The sequence below is a fragment of the Calypte anna genome, chromosome 18 (genome assembly GCF_003957555.1).
Source record: "Calypte anna isolate BGI_N300 chromosome 18, bCalAnn1_v1.p, whole genome shotgun sequence".
Taxonomy (NCBI): Eukaryota; Metazoa; Chordata; class Aves; order Apodiformes; family Trochilidae; genus Calypte; species Calypte anna.
Window position 1 is genome coordinate 2,456,982 of NC_044263.1, and position 20,934 is coordinate 2,477,915.

The 20,934-nt window shown below is 51.3% G+C and overlaps 2 protein-coding genes across 5 annotated transcripts in view; one reads left to right on the top strand and one right to left on the bottom strand.

Moving 5' to 3' along the window:
* LOC103529248 (WD repeat domain phosphoinositide-interacting protein 1) lies at nucleotides 1-20,714 on the top strand. 2 transcript variants are annotated; one of them, XM_030461753.1, is made up of 13 exons: nucleotides 1-149; nucleotides 1,998-2,080; nucleotides 3,614-3,783; nucleotides 7,474-7,570; nucleotides 11,263-11,360; nucleotides 12,314-12,406; nucleotides 12,751-12,821; nucleotides 13,701-13,808; nucleotides 14,194-14,358; nucleotides 14,551-14,658; nucleotides 15,860-15,981; nucleotides 16,811-16,911; nucleotides 20,155-20,714. In XM_030461753.1, exons 1-13 carry the CDS (start codon nucleotides 79-81, stop codon nucleotides 20,200-20,202), a joined length of 1,335 nt encoding a protein of 444 aa, XP_030317613.1. In that variant the 5' UTR covers nucleotides 1-78; the 3' UTR covers nucleotides 20,203-20,714. The 2 variants fall into 2 exon arrangements, with proteins under 2 accessions (XP_030317613.1, XP_030317614.1); XM_030461754.1 differs by lacking the exon at nucleotides 20,155-20,714 and adding an exon at nucleotides 18,751-18,826 and having other exon boundaries at nucleotides 21-149.
* Nucleotides 12,418-20,934, bottom strand: part of ARSG (arylsulfatase G) — a 33,562-nt gene continuing 25,045 nt past the window's right edge. For 2 of the 3 annotated variants that reach the window (XM_030461750.1, XM_030461748.1), the window contains exon 13: nucleotides 20,160-20,244. The gene's annotated coding sequence lies outside the window, so the exon portion shown is untranslated. Of the gene's footprint in view, nucleotides 12,864-20,159; nucleotides 20,245-20,934 lie in introns of those variants that run through there. The other variant, XM_030461749.1, reaches the window with a different exon arrangement.

Consider the following 20,934-nt stretch of genomic DNA (forward strand, 5'->3'; position numbering starts at 1 on the left):
CGGGCTGCGGGAGCCGCCGCCGCCGGGGCCGGAGCGGGCCGGAACGGGCCGAACCGCCCGAACCACCGAGCCCGCTCCATGGAGGCCGCGGCCGAGGCTCCGGGGGGACCCGCAGAGCTCAGCTGCTTCTCCTACAACCAGGACTGCACGTAAGCGGGGAAGGCGGCAGCGCAGGGACCGGACCGGACCGAACCGGACCGGGCGGGGCTGAGCCGGCCTCAGAACCCGGAGCAGGGGGGACCCCCCTGGGTAGGGCTGTTCCGATAGGTGTGAACTGGGATCGCGGTGCCGGGAGGGTCCTGGGTGGGGCTCTGATCCACACGGCAGAACCGCCCCTCCCTTGTCCATCTCCCGCGGTCCCGATTGCGGTTCCGAGAGCCCGGAACCGGCAGCGAAGCGAAGGGAATGTTGGGGGGTAGGGGGATGGCCGGGGTTTGCCTCTCCAGCTGCGTTTTTGGAGTGGTGGATGAAGCGGCTTCCTCCGAGGGCTTTGGCCACAGCTTGGTAGCGGGAGACCCGGTCCAAAAGAACCATCCCAGGTATCCAGGGTTCCTTGGAGCCTCTTGCCCTTCCAGCTGGGCTTTAACTCCTTCAGACACATTTAGGAAGCATTTCCCAAAGGGAAAACGGAGCAGGGCTGGGAGGCAGAGCCCGGAGCAGGAGATGGGAACGGAACCACCCTGAGCTCTGGGAATGGATCCACCTCTGGAACTGGATCCACCTCTGGAATTGGATCCACCTCTGGAGCCCTCCTGTGGGAACAAAGAGGGTTTGGATGAATGGCCAGGGACTGCTGGCCCCTGCCACCAACTCTGTGCCTGGGTTTGGCAAATGAACCCAGTAACAGATGGGTTTAATCCCCATTTCTTCCCTGATAAAGGAAGGAGAGGGAATAAGGGAGAGAGAATTATGGGTTGGAAACTGAACTACAGAATAAAACAGTAGTGGTAAATAGGAGAAATTGCTAAATCTATACAAATGTACAGGGAAATTGGTCCTATATATATATTTTTCCCCCAATAACTCTCACGTCACCACCGAGACTGCAGGGCAGCCCTGGGAAAGTCCAGGCTGGAATCCTGGGGTCAGCAGCAGTTGGAGCTGGAGGCAGAACACAGGGATTCAGGCTGGGATGGATCAGGAGCAGAGGCAGAGGAAGGGATGGAATCCTCCCAGGATGCTGAAGCAAAGAGGGACAAGTGAAGAAGGGGAAGCAGGAAGGGGTTTGGCCCTTGTGATCCCTCAAATTCATCCTGAGGATGAGGTGGATGGGATGGAATCCTCTGTTTGGTCAATTTTGGTCATTTCTGTTGTCTGCTCCTCCCCAGAGGAGGGTTCCAGGTGTGACCTCTTCACTCCTTTTCTCCTTTTGGAGGGCAAAATGTTCCTCAGAGCTGAGCAGTGCCCCTGGTTCTGCACACCAGTCTCCAGCTGGAACTATAACCATGGAGTTATCACTCCCAGAGCAGACACTGACTGAGAAACTTGCTGTTAAGTTCAGCAAGAGCAGCTCCTTACAAGAGGCCCAGCTGAAAGCAGAATTACAAGAGAGAAAATTACCTTTATCCTGGCCCAAACCAGGACACTTGGGCTGGCTGCTGATTTAAAAACCTTGATGGTTCTGCTTCACTCTCTCTGGGAATGAGCACTGAGACCAAATCTGCCCCAGCCCTCACCTGTCACTGTGTCAATAGAGATGGATCAGCTCCTTGCTCACAGCTCCTGTTTGTATCCCATAAACAGCTCCTGTTTTTATCCCAGATGTTCCATCTGCAGCTCCCCCAGGTGCAGATCTGCCTCTCTGTTCCTCAGGACCACAGGACTGGTTTGCTGGCTCCCAGGGATACAGGGAATCTGTCTCTGGAGGCTGCAGCAGAGTTCTGGGATTTGTTACCTTGGATGCTTGAAGTTGTCCCTTGTGCCAGGACCTGTTTCCTCTGCACACAAGGACTCCACAACATCTCACCCAGTAAGTTTTTTTTCTCTTCTCTTTGCAGCTCCCTGGCCATTGGAACCACAACTGGATACAGGCTTTTCTCCTTAAGTTCTGTGGAACAACTGGACCAGGTCCACGAAAGCAGTAAGTCTCCTGTTTCACTGCACTGGAATATTGCCTGAGAGGCTTTAACCCTCTTGCTGCCCTGAGGGGCTGATTCTCCTCACTGCTGCCTGGCCAGATGGCATCTCTGTGCCCACACCAGGAGAGGAACAGCTCCCAGCAGCCTTTAGAGCAAGCTCTGGCCTTGGAGAAACCTCAGCAGCCCTTTAAGAGGACTCCCCCAAGCTGAGCATCCAGCTCTGTCACTGCTGTCACTCAGGCAGTGTTTTGTTTGTCCTGCAAAGCAGCTTTCAGAGGTAGTTTTACCACTGCTGAGTTCCAGCCAGCCAGCCAGGAGGTGCCCAGCCTCCCAGCACAGCTGCTGGAGAACTCCCTGGCTTGGAGTTCATGACAAGCAAGATGTTTTTACCAGGTTTCCCAGGCAGGAAGGTCACTCACAGCAGGCTTTCAGCTCTTAGCTGTGCTCACAGCACCATGCAGTGCTCTTAACAGCCCAAAACAAGGCAGGCCTCGTGGAGCACAGACTTCAGGTTGGTTCAGGCCATGGCCAGAAGTGTTTCAGCTGAGCTGCACCACAGATCCACCTCCCAACTGGGACATACTGGGCTCTACCCACTGGCTAGAGAGGCAGCCTCAGCAGCCAGACAGAGCTGCATCATCTGGGACACCTTCCAGGCTCCTTTTCACTTTACCTCACAGGGTAACTCAGCTGCTATATACAGCACCAAGCCATAGACTTATTTTTAAAGTGTTTAGGAGCTTTGTTTGCCTCCAGAGTCAGACCAAAGGGAAACAACTCCCTGCTGGTGAGATGCTTGAGGGGGTGGGCTGAGACACAAGCAGTTCCTGTACCTCTGACCACACAGCCCAAGCACTGAGCACCATTTAGTGAGCCCTACACTAAAAATCATACTTCCTGATGATTTACCTCCAGGTCCACTGTAATGGGGCCTTCTCAACACCCCAGGAGTCACCCCAGCATAGTCTCTGTAAGGCAAACCACACCACTGCTCCCCACAGCTATGCTAAAGCTCTCTAGAGACCACAGCCCTAGTGACAGGGAGGGATTAAACACCTCAACCTCTGAGGAGGCTGAGAGAAAGCAGACACCCCCCCAACAAACAGCAAGGTACACCCTGCTTACACCTTACCCCACTAAGCCCCAGCTCACACCCCACTTCCAAGCCTTTTTCTAAGTTGGGTGAGCTCCTCCTTTTTATATCCCCTTCCCAAGGATTAACTACAGCTGGAGGACCCAAGGATTAACATCAGCTGAAGGGCCTTGCCCTGCCCAGGAGAGGCACACCAGCACTGTCAGAGGGGGCTGGTTTGAATCCTGCCTTCAGGGGAAGGCTCATTAACCCCCTCCTGCTCTGTCCTAAATAATTTGTGCCAAGCCTGGCAAAATTCTTAACAAAAGCAGATGTTGAGCACCTTAGCACTGAGTGTCCCAACCTGATTCCTTCTTTTTACTTGCTGCTGCAATCAAACCCAACCATTAAAAAAAAAAAACAAACCAAACAAATCTCTCTCTTGCTTTCCTTCTGTGCCCAGATGAAATCCCAGATGTTTACATCGTGGAACGCCTGTTCTCCAGCAGCCTTGTGGTTGTGGTCAGTCATGCCAAGCCCCAGCAAATGAATGTCTACCACTTCAAGAAAGGGACAGAGATCTGCAACTACAGCTATTCCAGTAACATCCTGTCCATCCGACTGAATCGCCAGGTGAGGGGCTGGGCAAAGGGCTTCACCAGAGCTCTCCCATTCTTTGCCTCTTTGTTGCTTTTCCAGCTGGGATTCTGCTGGCAGCCAAGGGAAGTTTGCAGAGAGCAAACTGAAGTGGGACTGGCTTCTTCTGTCAGCTCCACTTCAGGCTTGGTGGCTCTCCTCTGAGAGAGGAGCAAGGTGGCTGTGGACATCATCAGCCACAACTGCTTTGTTTTCAGGAAACTGAAGCAAAATCCCTGTTTTCAGAGCACTCACACAAAGGTCTTTTTGTTGTCTGCCTTCTTGCCTGCTCAGCATGCAGCTCTGCCCAAAAGACACCTTTTCATCTTCTTCCTCCCTCCTTTGGGTTCCACATCCTGACTCCAGGCCCACCTCTGCCATCCTGGTTGCAAATGAGACCTTCAGGGCTGGAAACAAAACCCAGGAGTAACTTGAACTCTGTGGGTGAGGCAAAAGGCTGCCTCTCAGGTACTGCTAGCAGCCTTGCTTTACTTTTAAAGCTATAGAAAACATTCAGGCCACTTAAAAGAAGGCTTTTAGGGTGTTATTCTCTGAACTGACACAGCCCTGTGCAGCCCTGAGCCCTTTTGGAGGATTTTAAGTCCTATTTTCTTTTTTGTCCATGCTTATTTTCAAAGTATATGCCATAAGGAGCAGAGGACATTTTACAATGAAGAAATAAGCAGTCTGTGTAATTGTATATAATCAGCCTCTCCTCAGTTAGCAACACCAAGTCCTGCAGTAAAGCTCTCACATAAGGAAACTCTGGGTTGAGTTTCCAGTAAAGCTGTGTTTGACCAGAAGTTCCTGTACTACAATTAAATCTGGCCTAAAATTGATTTTTTTCACTTAAACTTACAATGGAGCTGGCAAAATAAGGGCTTCCTTTGAATTGCAGATAGATGGACACGGATAAAAATAAACTGGGAGGTTCTGCTTAGGAGATTAGTGTGAGAATGAAATACATTCAGGCTTTTCCCCATGTGCTGCACTGCAGTTTGCCTGAAGATGATGCAGACACCCAGCCCTGCAGCCACTTTCCTCAGCTGCTTTATGAGCTTGGGTTCAAATCCTGGGCTGAGCTCATCCTCCAGCTGTAGCACAGACACCCCTGGAGAGGTTTGAAGGTGCTGCAGATAACTTGGGTAGAGAGAAATCACTCTTTTAGTCTGCATACAAGATTTCAGGTGGTGGCAGTCAGGTTGCTGTGACATTTGAACCCTTCTGCAGCCCAAGCCATACTTCTCTGAGAGGCCAAACCCCAGGAAAAGAGGGGGAAATAAAATAGGAACAGGCCTCAAACAAAAGGTGCATGTTTCAGTTTGATCTCTCAGTGAAAAAACCCTTCCTGTGCCAACAGCTGAGTCCCTTGGTTCTTGTTGATCCATGGGAATTCTTTGTTCCAAGCACCACTCCTCTCCAAGGTGTGACAGGAGATGGGGATTTGTTTTCAGGTGGGGAATAGGGCTGTGCTGTGGGACCTGGGAAAAGCTCTCCCACAACCTCTTTGGGTTTTCATTCAACTGCTGCAACCCTCTTTGAGCTCTTTGCAGAGGTTTGGTACTTTTCCCTGGCTCTGTCCATGCCCAGCACATTTCAGGTCCTCAACAAACACCTCAGTAACCTGACTCATGTCAGACTGAAGGACTACAGAAAAAAACTGCTGAGCAGTGATCTGTTGTACCAGATGTGGTGTCTGGAACCCTCTGTAGCCACCACAGCACCAGGCACCTTCCTGAGGCTCACAAGGGAAGGATGAAACCCCCTCCTCATCTCAGCAGGGTTTACACTGATGTTAGCATGGGCTACAGGGCAGGAGGCAGGGATCCATCCCTCTCCAGCTCCTGCTGAGCTTTTCCAGCCTTCCTTGGCCTCTCACCCCCATGACTTTCCTGGATTTTGTCCCAGTTGATGCCAGCATTTTGTCCTGCAGCTCTGGCTGTCATCTGGAAGCCTCCCTTCACCTGTCCATCAACAGCAAGGGCATTCTGCAGTTCTGGGAAAGCAGATGGTGGCTTTGCTGAAATCAGCTGTATAAATATTACTGGGATGGTCTCTGCAAGCTGGTGCCTCTTACTGGAGAAAAAGCAAAGTCTTCCTGGAAATGCAGAATGGCTCTGACAACAGCCCCAGATGCTGTGGTTAGCAGGAATAGAAGTGGGAAAGAGTTTGATCTGAGAGTAATGGTGGAGCAAAGCAAAGATTTTCTAATGTGGGTGTTTCAAGTTAGTGACTAAGCTCCACATTTAGATACTAAATAAGTGGCCTCATTTCTAAAGAGGTGGAGGCTTCCTGGACATGGATTCGGGTGCTCCAACTTCAGGAGCAGGGATGGAATCTGGCCTGAAGGTTTTTATTGGGATGTTTTCAGTGCTTCTGGACACTTGGCACTAACACAGGTGGAGCTGTGCACTCGCTGGGCTTAGAAAGCACAACACTCCAGGCAGAGCCAAAGCCTGGTCCCAAAAAAAGCTTCTGTGCAAAATGCCTCTGTGGTAACACGTAGAGATCTGGTCCAAGCTGAGGCACAGAGCTGAATGGTCACAGGGATGGTGGCCTGGTGCTAAGGTTACAGCATCAGCCTCACTTTTTCCTTTCTGCCTTTCTTCCCCATCACTTGGCCTCCTCTTCTCTTCTCTTCTCTTCTCTTCTCTTCTCTTCTCTTCTCTTCTCTTCTCTTCTCTTCTCTTCTCTTCTCTTCTCTTCTCTTCTCTTCTCTTCTCTTCTCTTCTCTTCTCTTCTCTTCTCTTCTCTTCTCTCTTCTCTTCCTCTTCTCTTCTCTCTTCTCTTCTCTCTTCTCTTCTCTTCTCTTCTCTTCTCTTCTCTTCTCTTCTCTTCTCTTCTCTTCTCTTCTCTTCTCTTCTCTTCTCTTCTCTTCTCTTCTCTTCTCTTCTCTTCTCTTCTCTTCTCTTCTCTTCTCTTCTCTTCTTCTTTCTCTTCTCTCTTCTCAGCTGCCTCTTGGCTGGCTGTGCCCAATGAGTCCAGCAGAAGAGGTGCAAGCACATTCACTAGGAAACACCTGACCCATCTGCCAGGATGGTGTAAATGTGACTGTCCCTAAACAGATGTTTCCCAGCCCATTTTTTACACAGTTCTGCAGGACACATCCAGCAGAGTCTTGCCTGCTGATGCTGAATGGGAAAAGAAACATGAATGTGCTGAACAGATGCACCAGTGTGAGGCTCATCACCTAAATGTTTGCTCCTAAATCAGGAAAAAGTCTGGGCAAGGAGCATGCAATCCCATCTGTAGGCATGGTGACAAGCAGGATGGGGCTGCCTGGCCTTGATGAGCAAAAAGTCATTTGCTATGAAAAGAACTGCAAAGAAAAGTTGGGATTAGAAAGGATGGCAGTCAGGGCCACATGGCTGGAGTGTGATCCTGATGTTTATTCCTCTTCCTGGAGTCTGGAGATGTGGAAAATCAGCTCTTGGAGTAGCAGAGAAGTCTTTCTAAAGCCAGCCCAGCTGCAGGCAGCTCTCCAAAGCAGAGTGATAGAAAAATCAAAGGTTGTCCTGTGAGAGGGGATGGAGAAGCAGGAGAGATCAAGTTTCTGTTACATTTCAGTGCCTGAGAAATTCCTCTGGAGTTTTTCTGCCAGTGGAGATGTGGGGGTGTGAGCTGTGGGAGCAGCAGACAGAGGCATTGTGTGGGGAGGTTCTGTGCATGTCCCTTGTGTCCTTGCAGAGGTTGGTTGTTTGCCTGGAGGAGTCAATTTACATCCATAACATTAAGGACATGAAGCTTTTGAAGACTATTGTGGATACACCTCCAAATACAACAGGTGAGCCCAGAAAAAATGCGTGGAAGGGAGAGATCAGCTCAGCAGGAGCTTTGTAGAGCCACAACACTCAGGTTGGAGTTTAAACCGGCCTGGTTTGTATCTCCTAATTCAGCATCAGGGAGGCAGTCAGTGGGGCTTGGGGGAGTAGAAAACCTGCTGTGTCCTGAGCAAAACCCTGCTCTGTCCTGAAAAAAAACCCTGCTGTGTCCTGAGCAAAATCCTGCTTTGTCCCCCCCAAAAAACCTCTGCTGTGTCCTGAGCAAAAACATCCAAGGAGAGCAGAAGTGGTCAGCATGGTTTGACTTCACCACCCAGGTTTGGTCCCTTCCTGTTGTCCTGTGGGATGCTGGTGCTGCTGGCAGCAATCCACAACCCTTCCACAAGCAGAAAGCCAGAAGGCAGGCCAGGACTACCAGTTTCCCCCCACATTCAGGACAACTTGAAACTCCCTGCAGGATTCCCTGCCCTCCCTTCACCATCCGAGTCCAGCGGGGTTTTTGCTCTCAGGACCAGGAGCCCCTCAGCTCTGCAGCAGCCCTGTGCTTAACCCTGCTGCTCTTTTGGCTCTGCCAAAGTAGGAATCTCCCAGAATGGGCTTTGGGGTCACCTCCCCAAGTTCTCAGCACGGGGAGTATCACCCAGGGCTTGCCACCTGATATTATTCCCTGCAAGCTCAAGGGGCAGGGCGGGTGGCTGCCCAGCAGATCCTCTCTGTATGGTGAAGGGTGAGCCTGGCTTTCCTGCTGCTGGGAGAGGAGCTATTTTTAGTGGCAGATAGGGAATGGTGCCAGGGTGCCTGGAGCTGTGCTCTCCCAGCCTGCAGGGTTCAGGGCTGTTGGTGGGGAAGTTGCTGATGTGCTCAGCTGGCCCCTGGGCTGCCAAGGGATGCTTTTCCGGCAGCTCCCCTGACCTACTTCACATCCCAACAGATGGCCTCTCCGTGTGGATTAAACATGCTAAATGCTGCAGATATAATTAAAGTTGAAAACCTTCTCCCCTAAAAGCCCAGCAGTGGCAGGAGGGCAGGGATAGCCCAGCCTGGAGCTGTTCTGCAGCCAGGCTGAATGATCAGCTCCTGGTTTGGGAGCACCAGCAATCTGTTTGTGAGGCCACAGCCAGGCTGCTGCAGATCCCAGGGCTTCCAAGGGGCTTAATTTTTTAAACCCCTTTTACCACAGCTGTAGGGCATGCAGTTTGACCCCGAGCTGTCACTGAAATGACCTGAGTGACAAGTGCTGTGCCACACGTGCCCTCTGTGTCCCCAAACCATCTGCTCTGGTCCCAAGCTTCACCCTGAGGGCAGTGTGTCCAGGAGGCCAAGGCAGTCCAGCCTCACTACTCTGTGGATAATCCTTTTTGGAGCAAGGATGTGTGCTCAGGAGGTTAAGGATAGCACAGCAAGTGTACCACCTCCATGAAGTGTGCACCATGGGCACCAGCATGGTGAGGATCTCCTGCAGACCCCCCAGCCAGTTCCTGGCCAGGACCTGGCTCCTAGTCCAGCCTTCTCCACTCAGGAAAGGAAAACACCCACTGTGGGTGAGCCTGTTGTTTTTCATGTGTGTCAAACATCTTTTCATGTCACTCATGTCAGGGGTGGCATTTGCACCAAGGAGGTCACAGTGCTCATGGTGACACAGGGGCACATCCTGGAGACAACTCTGGAAACCATCTCACTTGTCTCCTGGGGGCAAGGCCAGGCTTCTGGGGAGGTGGTGGCTTTTTCCCATGCTGCTCAAGGAAGCCACTTGCAACGTGGCATTCCTGGAGGTGCCATCCTGAGCACCTTAGTCCCCTCCCTCCTGATCCCACCACCACCTGCACGCCACCCAGAGGAGCATCTTCAAAGGCTGCCCGTGTCCCTCATCACCCTTCTTTGTGTGTCCCTGAGGTCAACCCAGTGCACTCACATCCCTGTTTTCCCCTGGCCTGGCTTCTCAGCTGCCTCTCCCTGCCAGGCATGGAGCAGAGGGAGGGGGTGACTCAGCCCAGCAGCTCTGAGCTCGCTTTGTTCAGCTCCAGCCTTCTCTAGATCCTCTGCTCAGAGAAAGAACTGCTCACATCCCTCCACCAACCTTGAACACCATCCTGAACAGCCACCCTGGCTCATCAGGAGCAAAGTCTCTGCCTTCCTCCCTCTTCCACTTGCCTGCACTTTTCCTGCTGCTCCTCTTCTCCCCGGTGCTGTCCCTGGCACGATGTAAATGCCTCTGATTGATAGGGAGGGGATCCCTGGGGCCTCTGGCCCATCCTGCAGCTCCTGGCTCTGCCCTGCTCTCTTTGTTTGGTTATAAACAATGACCTAAAACCAGAACTTCAGCCGACCCATCCCCAGCCAGGGCTGTGTCCTGACCCAAGGGGTTGCACTCCACGTGTGTCCCTGCACATGTGTCTCTCTGTGCCTACACGGACATCTGGGGGTCCTTTTTGGGGTGCCTGGCAGCATCCTCAGCAGCCTTTAACCCTGCAGCTTCCTCTGCACGGGGTGAGGAGGAGGAGGGGATGGAGGATGAGGTGGGATCAACTGGGCCAGAGCCAGGAAGCTCAGGGCGTGCTGAAGCCTGGAGTTGGATTTGGGAGGACGTGGGGCAGGAAGCAAGTGAGACCCGTTTCTGGATGTGACAGGATTCACCAGGATGGATCCTCAGCCAGCAGCAGAAATGGGAAGCAGGAAGAGATGCTCTTTTCTGAGGTCACCTGGGGGACAGGCAGATGGAGCCAGCCATCCATCCATCCATCCATCCATCCCTGTCTCATCCCGTAATTCCTGCTCACTTTGAAAGGAGTGGTTGGGAACCTTAATGCTCACGTTGGCATAAAAGCAGATGGTGGTTATGAGGAAGAATTCCCCCTGTGGTTAAAATTTCAGCTACGTTTGAGTTCCTTGTCTGCCGGAAACTCCCTGCACACTCTGCCATTTCCTTTGTCTTTCTCTGCTTCCCTTTTCCACTCAGACAAAAGGGAAATGGTGCTGCCCATCCCCGTGGCCACTGCCTGGCCATGCCAGCCTCAGTGTGCCAGGCTTCATCTCAGCTCCTCACCCAGCACCTTACACCCTGCAGACATCTGGAGCTGCCCAGATGTGCAAGGCTTCAATCTGAGCTCCTAACCCAACACCTTACACCCTGCAAACATCTGGAGCTGCCCAGATGTGCCAGGCTTCATCTCAGCTCCTCACCCAGCACCTTACACCCTGCTGACATCTGGAGCTGCCCAGATGTGTGAGGCTTCAATCTGAGCTCCTAACCCAACACCTTACACCCTTCAAGCATCTGGAGCTGCCCAGATGTGCCAGGCTTCATCTGAGCTCCTGACCTTACACCCTTCAAGCATCTGGAGCTGCCCAGATGTGCCTGGAGAGGAACCCTATTCACCGGGCTGTCCCTTGCTTTGTTTCAAGCTCCTTTTCTTGCCTTCTCAAAGGGGTCGCTTAAAGGGGAGAAGCCCAGAAGCAGGCTGTGGGTTCCCTCTGGGGTTTGGGGTGGCTGGCAGGAGCCAGCCGTACTGTCCCATGCCAGCAGGTGTCCCCACGGCCGAGGCGTTGCCGGGGCGGTTCACCGAGTGCCAAGAAACTGCCCCAAAACGAGCCAAGAGTCCGAACCCCCCGCCGGTTCCGTGGCCACGTTTTCTTCTTGGCTTTCCCTCTCCTCCCCCAACAAACAACCTCAGCTGTGTCCTTCTGGCCTTGCCAGGGCTCTGTGCTCTCTCCATCAACCACGCCAACTCCTTCTTGGCTTATCCCGGCAGCGCGACCAGCGGAGAGATCGCGCTTTACGACGGAAACACTTTGGTAAGTGTGAACCCCCCCTTCTGGAGACCGGCAGGGACTGAAAACAAACAGAACCACAGCAAAGCCAAAGGGGCCTTTGGGAAGGATGAATAAATACTGAGCTAGACCGGGAGGGATTTGCCCGGGGCAGGCACGTTCCTCCATGTGAAGCAGATGAGTTCTTGGAGACCGGGATATCCATCACCCGATCTGGGATGTTCAGTGTATCCCAGGGGCTGCAGCCAGGGGATTCCTAAGAGCAGGGTATCCCGTGGGATCGATGTGACAAGGGCTGGATGTTCAGGAAGGGTTGGAGCTGCTCCAGGCACAGCTGCCTTTGCCACGGGCTGGAAGGGATGCTGGACCCGAAGTCACGGAGAGGGTGAGGTGTCCAAAGTTCCCCTCAGGAAATGTCCCTGGCTGGAAGCAGGGTCATGATTCTCTGCTGTTTGTGCCAGGCTCTGGATTACATAAGGCTGGGTACGTGCAGCAGGAGCAGAGGATCTGCAGCAGGGGAGGAGCAGAGCACATGGGGGAAACCACTCTGCTGCTGTGAGAAGGTACCAGGCAGGACCTGGGCTCCCTGCAGGCATCAGGGTGGTGCCACTGCAGCAGGATTTGCTGTGCAGCCAAGCAGATTGCAGCTCTGTCCCTGCACAAGGACATGCCAGGCTCTGGAGAGGACACGGTGTTGATCCTGGAGAGGTGGGGACTGCTTGTCCCTGGAAGGAACTTTGTGTTCACAGAGGCTGCAGTTAGGTGGGGAGTGAGCTCAAGGCAGGGCAAAGACAAGGTGTGCTGAGGATGTGGAAGGTTTATCATGAATGATATGATAGGATCCCAAGGATCCATATCAGCAGGGCTGGAGAGGGCATGGGGCAGGGCACACTGTGCCCTTACCTGTCACCAGCAGCAACCTGCCTGTCTGTCTGTCTTTCTGTCTGTTTGCACTCACATTACCTTTTGCCCTACAGAAAACAGCCTGCACCATCCCTGCCCATGATGGTCCCCTGGCTGCTCTCACCTTCAACTCCACTGGCTCGAAGCTGGCAAGTGCTTCCGAAAAAGTGAGTGAGTTGAGTGAGTGATGCTGCCAGCACCCTCCCTGCTGCCAGCACCCTCCCTGCTGCCTCTGCTTGCTGCCTGCAGCTGGCAGTGGGGTCCCAGCCAGTTCTGCTGCCTGGAGCACATGGAGCAGGACCAGCACAGAGAGCAGGACCATTCTCCAACACAGGAGAACCACTAAAAGGCCTCTCGACTTGTAAGAGGCCAGTGCATCAGGCTGAGATTTGATTCTGGCTGGCAAACAGGAGGGGCCTTTCTACCTCCCAAGTTTCCTGGGTGTGTCAGAGAAAGGGCTGGCACTCTTTGTCCTGCTCCTGCCTGATATTTCCATTTGCATTTTTTGCAGGGCACAGTCATTCGTGTATTTTCCATTCCTGGTGGGCAAAAGCTCTATGAATTCCGCCGAGGGATGAAAAGGTCAGCTCATTCTTCTCTTGGTGACAAGAACACAGAGGGCTCCTGGAGCAGAAATGTAAACACAGGGACAGGGCAACGTCAGATCCTGGTGGCTTTGGCATCTTTTGCAAAAAGAAAACAAGAGTGAGCGTATCAGATAGAAATGTCATTGTGCCAGACAGCCACACTGCACCCAGCTGCCTCTGGCAACTTTAGTGACTCAATTCAGTGTTGCAGAACAGGGTGATTGCAGAGAACAGAGGCAGATTCTGTCCATTTGACCTTTCTTGTTTCGTACTTGAAGTAATCAAGTCCCCAAAGTTATCAGCCCAACCCCTGCCCTCTCAAAGGAGGTTTTGAAGCTACTAAGTCATCTGCACAGAGCCCATGTCTTGATGGTGGGGAGAGGCTCTTGCTGCCCTTCTGCAAGCTCCCTCAGATGTTTTCAGTAGGTCTTTTCTTGACTTTTCCCTCTTCCCCATCCCTGCCTTGTGATTTTACACCAACTTCTGCAAGAACAAAGACTGCCATGACTGAGACACCCCAGCCCTGCTGAGCCTGCACAGGAGGAGCTGCTGCATGTCTCTGGCTCCCCTGCACTTGGCATAACCTCACTAGTATTTGCTGTACCAGAAGCTTTAGCTGCTGTAGTGAGGCTGGCACAGATGCTCACTCCCCAGACAGCTCTGTCAGCAAAGACATTTCCACCTCTCTGGTTGTTTGGCACTACCTTGAAGCTCTGCTGAGCAAAGGGATTGAGGAAATGTTGGTCAGGCAGGGTACTCCTCACTGGGTATGGGTGTCTTTCCTCTCCAGCCTCTTCTCTGTCACCAAAACCCAGCAGTTCCCCTTGAACAATAAAGCCATTAGGTGACCTCTCCTCTCTGTCCTTGGCCCTAGGTATGTGAACATTGGCTCCCTGGTGTTCAGCATGGACTCCCAGTTCCTCTGTGCTTCCAGCAACACAGAGACCGTGCACATCTTTAAACTGGAGCACCTCACAGACAGGTAAGGGGGTTTCACCTGCCTGCCCCAGAGCTGCCTCTGCTTCAGACTCCTTCCTGCAGCTCCAGCTCTCCATTTCCTCACCACGTACTCTCCATGTGTCTCTCTGCCAAGTGTCTCTCTGGCTTTATGTCCTGTGGGATTCACTCCTTGGCCAAGCTACACACTGCATCCCTGCTGGCAGCCTCTCCAGGGCTTCTCTAGGTCTTTTAGCTGCCCCTGGTTCCCCCACCTCCTCCCTGTGTCTCCAGCTAGGCTGGTGCACACCGTTTGCAGGTGCTCCAAAGAAAGTCTGGGCTTATCTGAGATCAGGATGACTTCATTTACAATGTTTTTGTCGTGGCTGATTGCAAAACCCTGCTGATGGTGCTTTATGACCCCCCCTCAGCCGGCCAGAAGAGCCTCCAACCTGGAGTGGTTACATGGGCAAGATGTTCCAGGCTGCCACCAACTACCTCCCTGCTCAGGTGTCAGGAATGATGAACCAGGACCGAGCCTTTGCCACCGTCCGCCTGAACATCTCTGGACAGAGGAACATCTGTGCCCTTTCCACGTACGTAGTGACATCTCTGTGCCCTCTGCCACACCAGCCTGTCAGCAGACACACTTATCTCTGCAGAACACCACCACTGGGGCCCTTATCTTGTACCCGTGCCTGCAGAGCACACAGTGGGGGTGTGGGCTGTAGCCCTGGGCTGTTGTGTTGGGGCTGTTGTGTTTGGGCTGATGATGCTTTTCCCATCAGGATTCAGAAGCTGCCCCGACTGTTGGTGACCACCTCAGATGGACATCTCTATATCTATAACTTGGACCCACAAGATGGAGGGGAGTGTGTCTTAATTAAGAAACACAGGTAAATGCCCCTCCAGACATACCTGAGACAGAGGACAAGCTTTAAAAAAAAAAATTAAGGGGAGTTTCAAGAACAAAGTTGCAAGGGGAGTTGAAAGAACAAAATGGAGCTTGAGGGGCAGGAACATAAGAACTGAGTTTGTGATTTTAGCTGCCTTGTACTGAGGTGATTCCCCACCAGCAGGTTCCATCCAGGGGCACTTTCCAGAAGAAATCAGAGGCATCTCCCATCCGTGGGCAGTCGTGGGACATCTCAGCTTATAGGCTGTGCCTGAGGAGATCCCTCCAGTATCAGAGTGCTGACCACCATGCTCAGGGCACCTTTTCCAGGCATCAGTGGGTGTTGGAGAGCTGAGTTTAGGGGGTAGGATGGTGTGGAGCTATGCTGGGAGCTTCCCTAAATAACCCCCCCTACAGATGCAGTCCTGCAGTGCCAAAGCGGAGTCTTTGCCCTGCTGTCCCAGTTGTGTGCAACTTTGATTAACCTACACACACACACACATCTGGGTGACTTGGCTCCAGATGTGAAGCCTTTGGGGTGGGGTGTGATGTAACATGTGCTCTGACAGCCTGGCTGACAGCCAGGAAAATGCCAGCAGTTTTTTGCAAAGCCACCGAGCAGCCGTGGTGTGGAACCACACTGTCCCGCCTGCTCCGGCCACCACTCCAATCCTACTGACACCCTCCTGCCCCCACTCTGGGAGCTGTCCCAGTCTGTTTGTGGGTTCCTTTTAGCATCAGAGGACTGAAAAGGGCCCTTGGGTCATGAGTTATGTTACATCATACTATATCTCTGCTCAAACTCCATCCCAAACTAGCCAGGGCTGCTTTTCCCATCTAGTCCGCTCCTGTTGGAAGCCCTTTGGAGCCCCCTCTGTGATTAGAAACACTGTTTGCTTTTGTAACCTAAAGCTTTTGTGGTCAATCTGTTCCCTTCTATTCTCGTGCCAGCATTGTCCTCTAGCTGAAGTGGTGCTTTCCCTATCTTCTCCTTCCCCCCCTGCTTTCCTGGTAGAGCACAATGCTCTCCTCCTCCTCCTCCGCAGCGCTGCCGGGGCTGCAGGCAGTGCCCAGATGCAGTGGTGCCGATGGATGATGTGCTCCAGAGAGACCTGGGTGCCTCTGCTTGTCTTAGCCAGTGCTGGGGAAGGAGTGGCTGGGATCAGAACTAACTTTTCTCCCCCTCTCTTGCTCCCGTACAGTCTGCTCGGCTCAGGAAAGATTGAAGAGAACAAAGAAAATGACCTTCAGCCTCCGTTACCTCAATCTTATGCAGCAACTGTAGCCAGACAAAGTACAGTGCCTTCAACTTCAACCATGCCAGGTAAGCATCTTCTCTGCCTTTCCTCTGGCAGAAGCACAAAAAGTACCTGGGGCAAAGTGGAAAGTCTTCCAGTTGCCAAGGTTTCAGCCAGAAACTCTACTTGTGCAATTCAGACTGGGGCAGCGGGACCCTCTGGAGCTCACCCGCTTCATCCTCTGCCCCCCAAACTGGGCAAGAATGTTCTGTTCTGCCTCCCAAGACCCTTGGCTAGTGCTTCTCCTCCTTATGCAGCTTATAGGCTGTGCCTGAGGAGATCCCTCCAGCAGCAGAGTGCTGAGCACCGTGCTCAGGGCACCTTTTCCAGGCAGGAGTGAGTGCTGGAGAGCTGAGTTTAGGGGGTAGGATGGTGTGGAGCTGCTGAGCAGGACCCACATGGCAGCCTCACAGTCTGTCAGACAGCAGCTGCTGCCAGGATGGTTTCCAGGAGTTAAAACCATAGGTGTAGAAGTCAAATCCCACTATTTTTGTGGCAAGATCATTACAGATTCCCCTGAACCTGTTACACCTTACCCTAAGCACTAAAGTGCTGCAGGAGAAAACTGTGTGACTGTCTCATTATATCCACAAGTGTGAAGATCCACATAAAAATAGGGATCTTATGGAATTGGTGCTTTCATTCATGGTGGGAGGAGAAAGCTGCTGCCACAGGAGCCATGTAGTCCATTCCCTATTTTGTAGTGTCAATGAAGATGCCTTTCTCTTCAGTCTCCTAGTGCTCTGCCAAAAAGCCAGAGAAACCTAAAGAGGTGATAAAATAGTGTCTCCACTGTTTGCTTCCAGCCTCCTTCCATCCATTGACCTGTAACACTTTGTATTTTTCCTTGGACAGGTTATTCAGAGGATGGTGGTGCCCTGCGAGGAGAGGTTATCCCAGAGCACGAGTTTGCCACTGGACCAGTGTGTCTTGAGGATGAGAATGAGTTTCCTCCTGTGAGCATTGGGGACCCCTAAAACTGCAGTTCAGGCCTCAGGCTCAGAAGAAAGTATTTACCTCTTACACAAGAGATATTGCTGCCCCCCACCTCATCCCAGTTCCCTGTGTAGATTGTACTAACTAATTAAACCACAGGGACAGTGCCAGGAGAAGTTCACCCCCACTAAATGGCAGCCAGGGAGGGGGCAATAAGGATCAATCTGAATAATTAGAGATGGATCTGAAGGATCCAAGCTGAAGGAATTCAGAATGATGTTCAGATCCAGAATGACTTTTTGTGCCTTGCAGAGATTTCTGGTATTACCAGGAAGGGGTTTAACCCACAGGAAGGGGTCTTAAACCCACAGGAAGGGGTTTAAGTTGAACAGTTGAACTTTTTAAGAAGTAAAAACTTCACACTCCCTGTTGCATTTACAGTCAGTTATATTAATTAGTTTATGGAATGCAACTGGGACATACCTGAACCTCCCCATTCTTTTCATTTCCAAGCTAACTGAAAGGGAACTCCTTTTCCAAGTGTGAAAATGAGAGGCATAACAGATTATTAAACTGGTTTATGATTTTTATATAGCACTTCCTCAGCACTGGAAGAAGATACTTGCTTTTAAAATCTAACTGAAGCCTGGCAGTGTCTCTCCAGCTCCTTTTCCTATCACAAGTATTTACTGTGTGAAGTTATCTAACCCCTGAGTGGACAGATGTTGGTACTGTGCTATGATCTGGTTATAATCAGCAGTGTCATCATTATAGTACTGCATTAATACAGCAGAATACTGTAATGACTTTCAAGTTGTAGTCTTGGCAGGCTTTTCTGTCCCTTACTCCATTTTTACATATCCTGCTGTTGGAGTTTTGCCTGCAAAGGAGGAAGTCAAAACTTTTTATCAGGATCCCAGGACTTGTTCCATATGCTGAGCCTGACCTCTGGGAGGCACTTCCCTATGAACTGGTGCAAAGTATTACTTAGATAAAAGATAGCTCCTGATTCCCTTTGAAACAACACTGCCTGAGTCCAACTTAAGTTGCATAAACCTTAGACCAACACTCTCTGGTAACCTGTAATGTAGCCTGGTGCAAACTGAGAGCAAGTTTCCTAGCTGTCCCTACTCCAGTACTCAAGAAGGGTTTTTAAAATGTCCTTTTAATACCATGAGCAGAGGAGGCTCCTGGCCATGCAGCCATGGAGAAGCTGATGCTCCTGGCAGGAGCAGCAGGGGGAGAGAGAGAAATCCTCTGCTTCCTTCTGATCAACCTGCTCTGGAACATGGAGCGTGAGGACAAGCAGATGCCAGCCAGCAGGAATCCCACTGCTCCTGAATGAGCTTTCCTGCTGGGTCTGGGCCCTCTAAAAGCAGCCCCAAAGCCCCTGCTGTGCACCAGCAGGACTTTTATTCAATGAACTTTGATCTGTCAGGATCCTGTGTTGTCATTAACCCCACGGAACAGCTCTGGTGGGTAATGGTAGGGAGGAGGTGAAGAGGGAGGGAGGGAAGGTGCTTCTCCAGAGTCCTCCCTGCTAACAATGGCTTAGCAATCCCAGCTGGAATCTCTGCAGCTAGGACCTGGGTTTTGCCCCAGGAACGTGGGTTGCAGCTAGAGTTCCAGCTCCTGCCCTGGGATGTTTGGATGCTGGGAATTTCACTGAACTTTGCTGTTTTCTTAGCATTGAGATGTTGGGTCTCAATGAGGCATTCAAAGGGGAAGGGGGGGAGTTTCAGGCATCAGTCACTTGTGTGCAGAGAAGGAGGGAGAGAAAACCTGACCTTATCCAAGAAAAATGTTTTGACAGCATTCTGCTTTGCGGAAACATGGGAAGGGTTTTGTTTGTTTTCCAGCGTGCAACAAAAAGACATTTAAAAAACCTCAAAAACTTGTGACAAAATGGAATATTCACCCACAGCCCACGCCACGAGTATGGCTTTGAACTTAAGACATATTTTTGGAGAAAAAGCAGTGCTCAGACCCAGCAGTTCCTCTCCATTTTGAAACATCTTGCCTCCCCCTGACCTCAAGCAAGACTTCAGAGGCTGAGCCATGAAGAGCTGAGGACAAGCAGCTTCAGTCTTAGAGAAAATCTGTTGCTGATTGTTGAAAATTGCCTCTTCATTAAATGGAAGGAGGGAGAGATCAGAGAAGATGAGAAGCCCGAGGAGGGCTCACAAAAAGTGGCCTCAACAAGAGCAGATGTGGATGTTGCTCCTGATTGTGCCAGGGCTGCTGAGGGATCCTGTTAAAGAGGTTAAACAGGTTCAGTTATGTCTCTGGCTGGCACTGATGGGGTGGAGTAGGTGCTCTCAGGTCTGCTGTTGATCTTGGGCAGAAAGAACTTGGGTGTTTTTGAGCCTTCCAGGCCCAAGATCCTCCTGGCTCCCAGCTGGAAGGTGTTTCACCCGTTCTGTTGCACCAAAACCTAATGATTTTAAGGGATTTTGCTTTTTAACAGCTGGCTGTCAGGAAAGGCCATAGGTTTTGGAGTGAGGTTCTGCTAGTAGTCATGTTTCACAGGGGATGATGGTTTAACACTTGGACTTGATGACCTTAAACATCTCTTCCAGTTTACCCAAATCTTTGCTGCTGTTCTGTCAGGAAGTTTGGCAGAATCTGAGTCACCTTTTGTCCCTCTGGGGGGGTCAGGCATTTTGGGCAGCTGGGGATTCCAGGGTTAGGTGCATTATTTGAAGTCCCTTGGGCAATGTGCAATCCAGTGCCAAAGCTTGAGCCTCAGAACTGGGCAAGTGATGGTCCTGAAGCCCACGGAGAGACAGATCCCAGGAGGAGGATCCCATCCATACCCCTGGCAGACACAGCTCATGAGCTGCTGGAGGATCTGGAAATCCTTCCCTTGGCTGGTGGTTGGTGTCCACTGAGTCCCCAGCCTCAGGTGCTGATGTTTTCCCTCACTTGATGCAGTCTGGCATCCAAGTGTTCCATCTGGAGAGCCTGGGGACTCCTTTCCCTTCCTTGCCATGCCAGGGCCTCCACTTTTTGGGAGGGTTGAGCAAATCAAAACCACTTCACCCCCAGCACCCAACCTCTTGCCATGCCAGCTAGAGGCTGGTTCCTGTAAATCTGGGGAGGGGGAGAGTAAATAAATAAACCACTCTCAAAACCTTGCCTTTGAATGGAAAGTAAAACACCATGGACATCCCTCTCTTTTTCTCCTCCCATGTGCATAAAACCAGCTCAAAACACACCCTTTTGCTGGGAAAAATAAGGCTGCTCTGTTTTGATTTTGGTAGATAATCTTGTGCCGAGGAGGTCAGCCGGGCAAAGCCAAGAGGTCATGAGGAGAAGCAAACATCTGGAGCTGGGAAGCACTTTGGAAGAGCCTGGAGTTTCGAAGAACAGAGTCACAAATCCCCAGGATGAGGAGAAAAAAAAAAAAAAAAAAAATTCAAAATCTCAAAACCCAAGGTGGGCCTCTCCTTTTTCCTACAGTATGTTTCAGGGACTACCTGGCCCTGTTAGCCCCTTGTTTTAATTCTTGTCTGGGTGGGGTGTTATGTACTGTATGCTCATGGCTATATTTAACAAACTTACCTGGTAGAACCACAGTGTAAATGCTAATTTAATCAGATTTGTATGTAACCAGAATTTTATATACCCACTTGTCCCTTTTCTAATTTATGCTGTTTTATGTGTATAAATGTACTTATAGGGAGATATATTAAACTGATGTCTTTGTACAGTATATACATACTATTTTACCCAGGCAAAGTATTTTTGCAGTGATTATTAGAGAAGAAGATCCCATTTACTATGTTTAAAGACAGAATAAAGTCACAGTCTGTCCCTGGCAGCTCATTGCCTCTGTTCCTGCTGTTCTTTGTGGGGCCCTAAAGATGTCAGTCTTGATTAAGATTTATGAGTGGGAGAGGGGTTTGAGGGGCTGGGGAGAGGACAGCTGCTTCCACCCAACCCACCTGGCCAAGTTCACACAAATCCCCTTCCAGTTTGTCCAAAGAAAGAGCTGGGTGTGGGAACTAGAGGCCAAAATTGTTTCAAAAAACCCTTGCTCA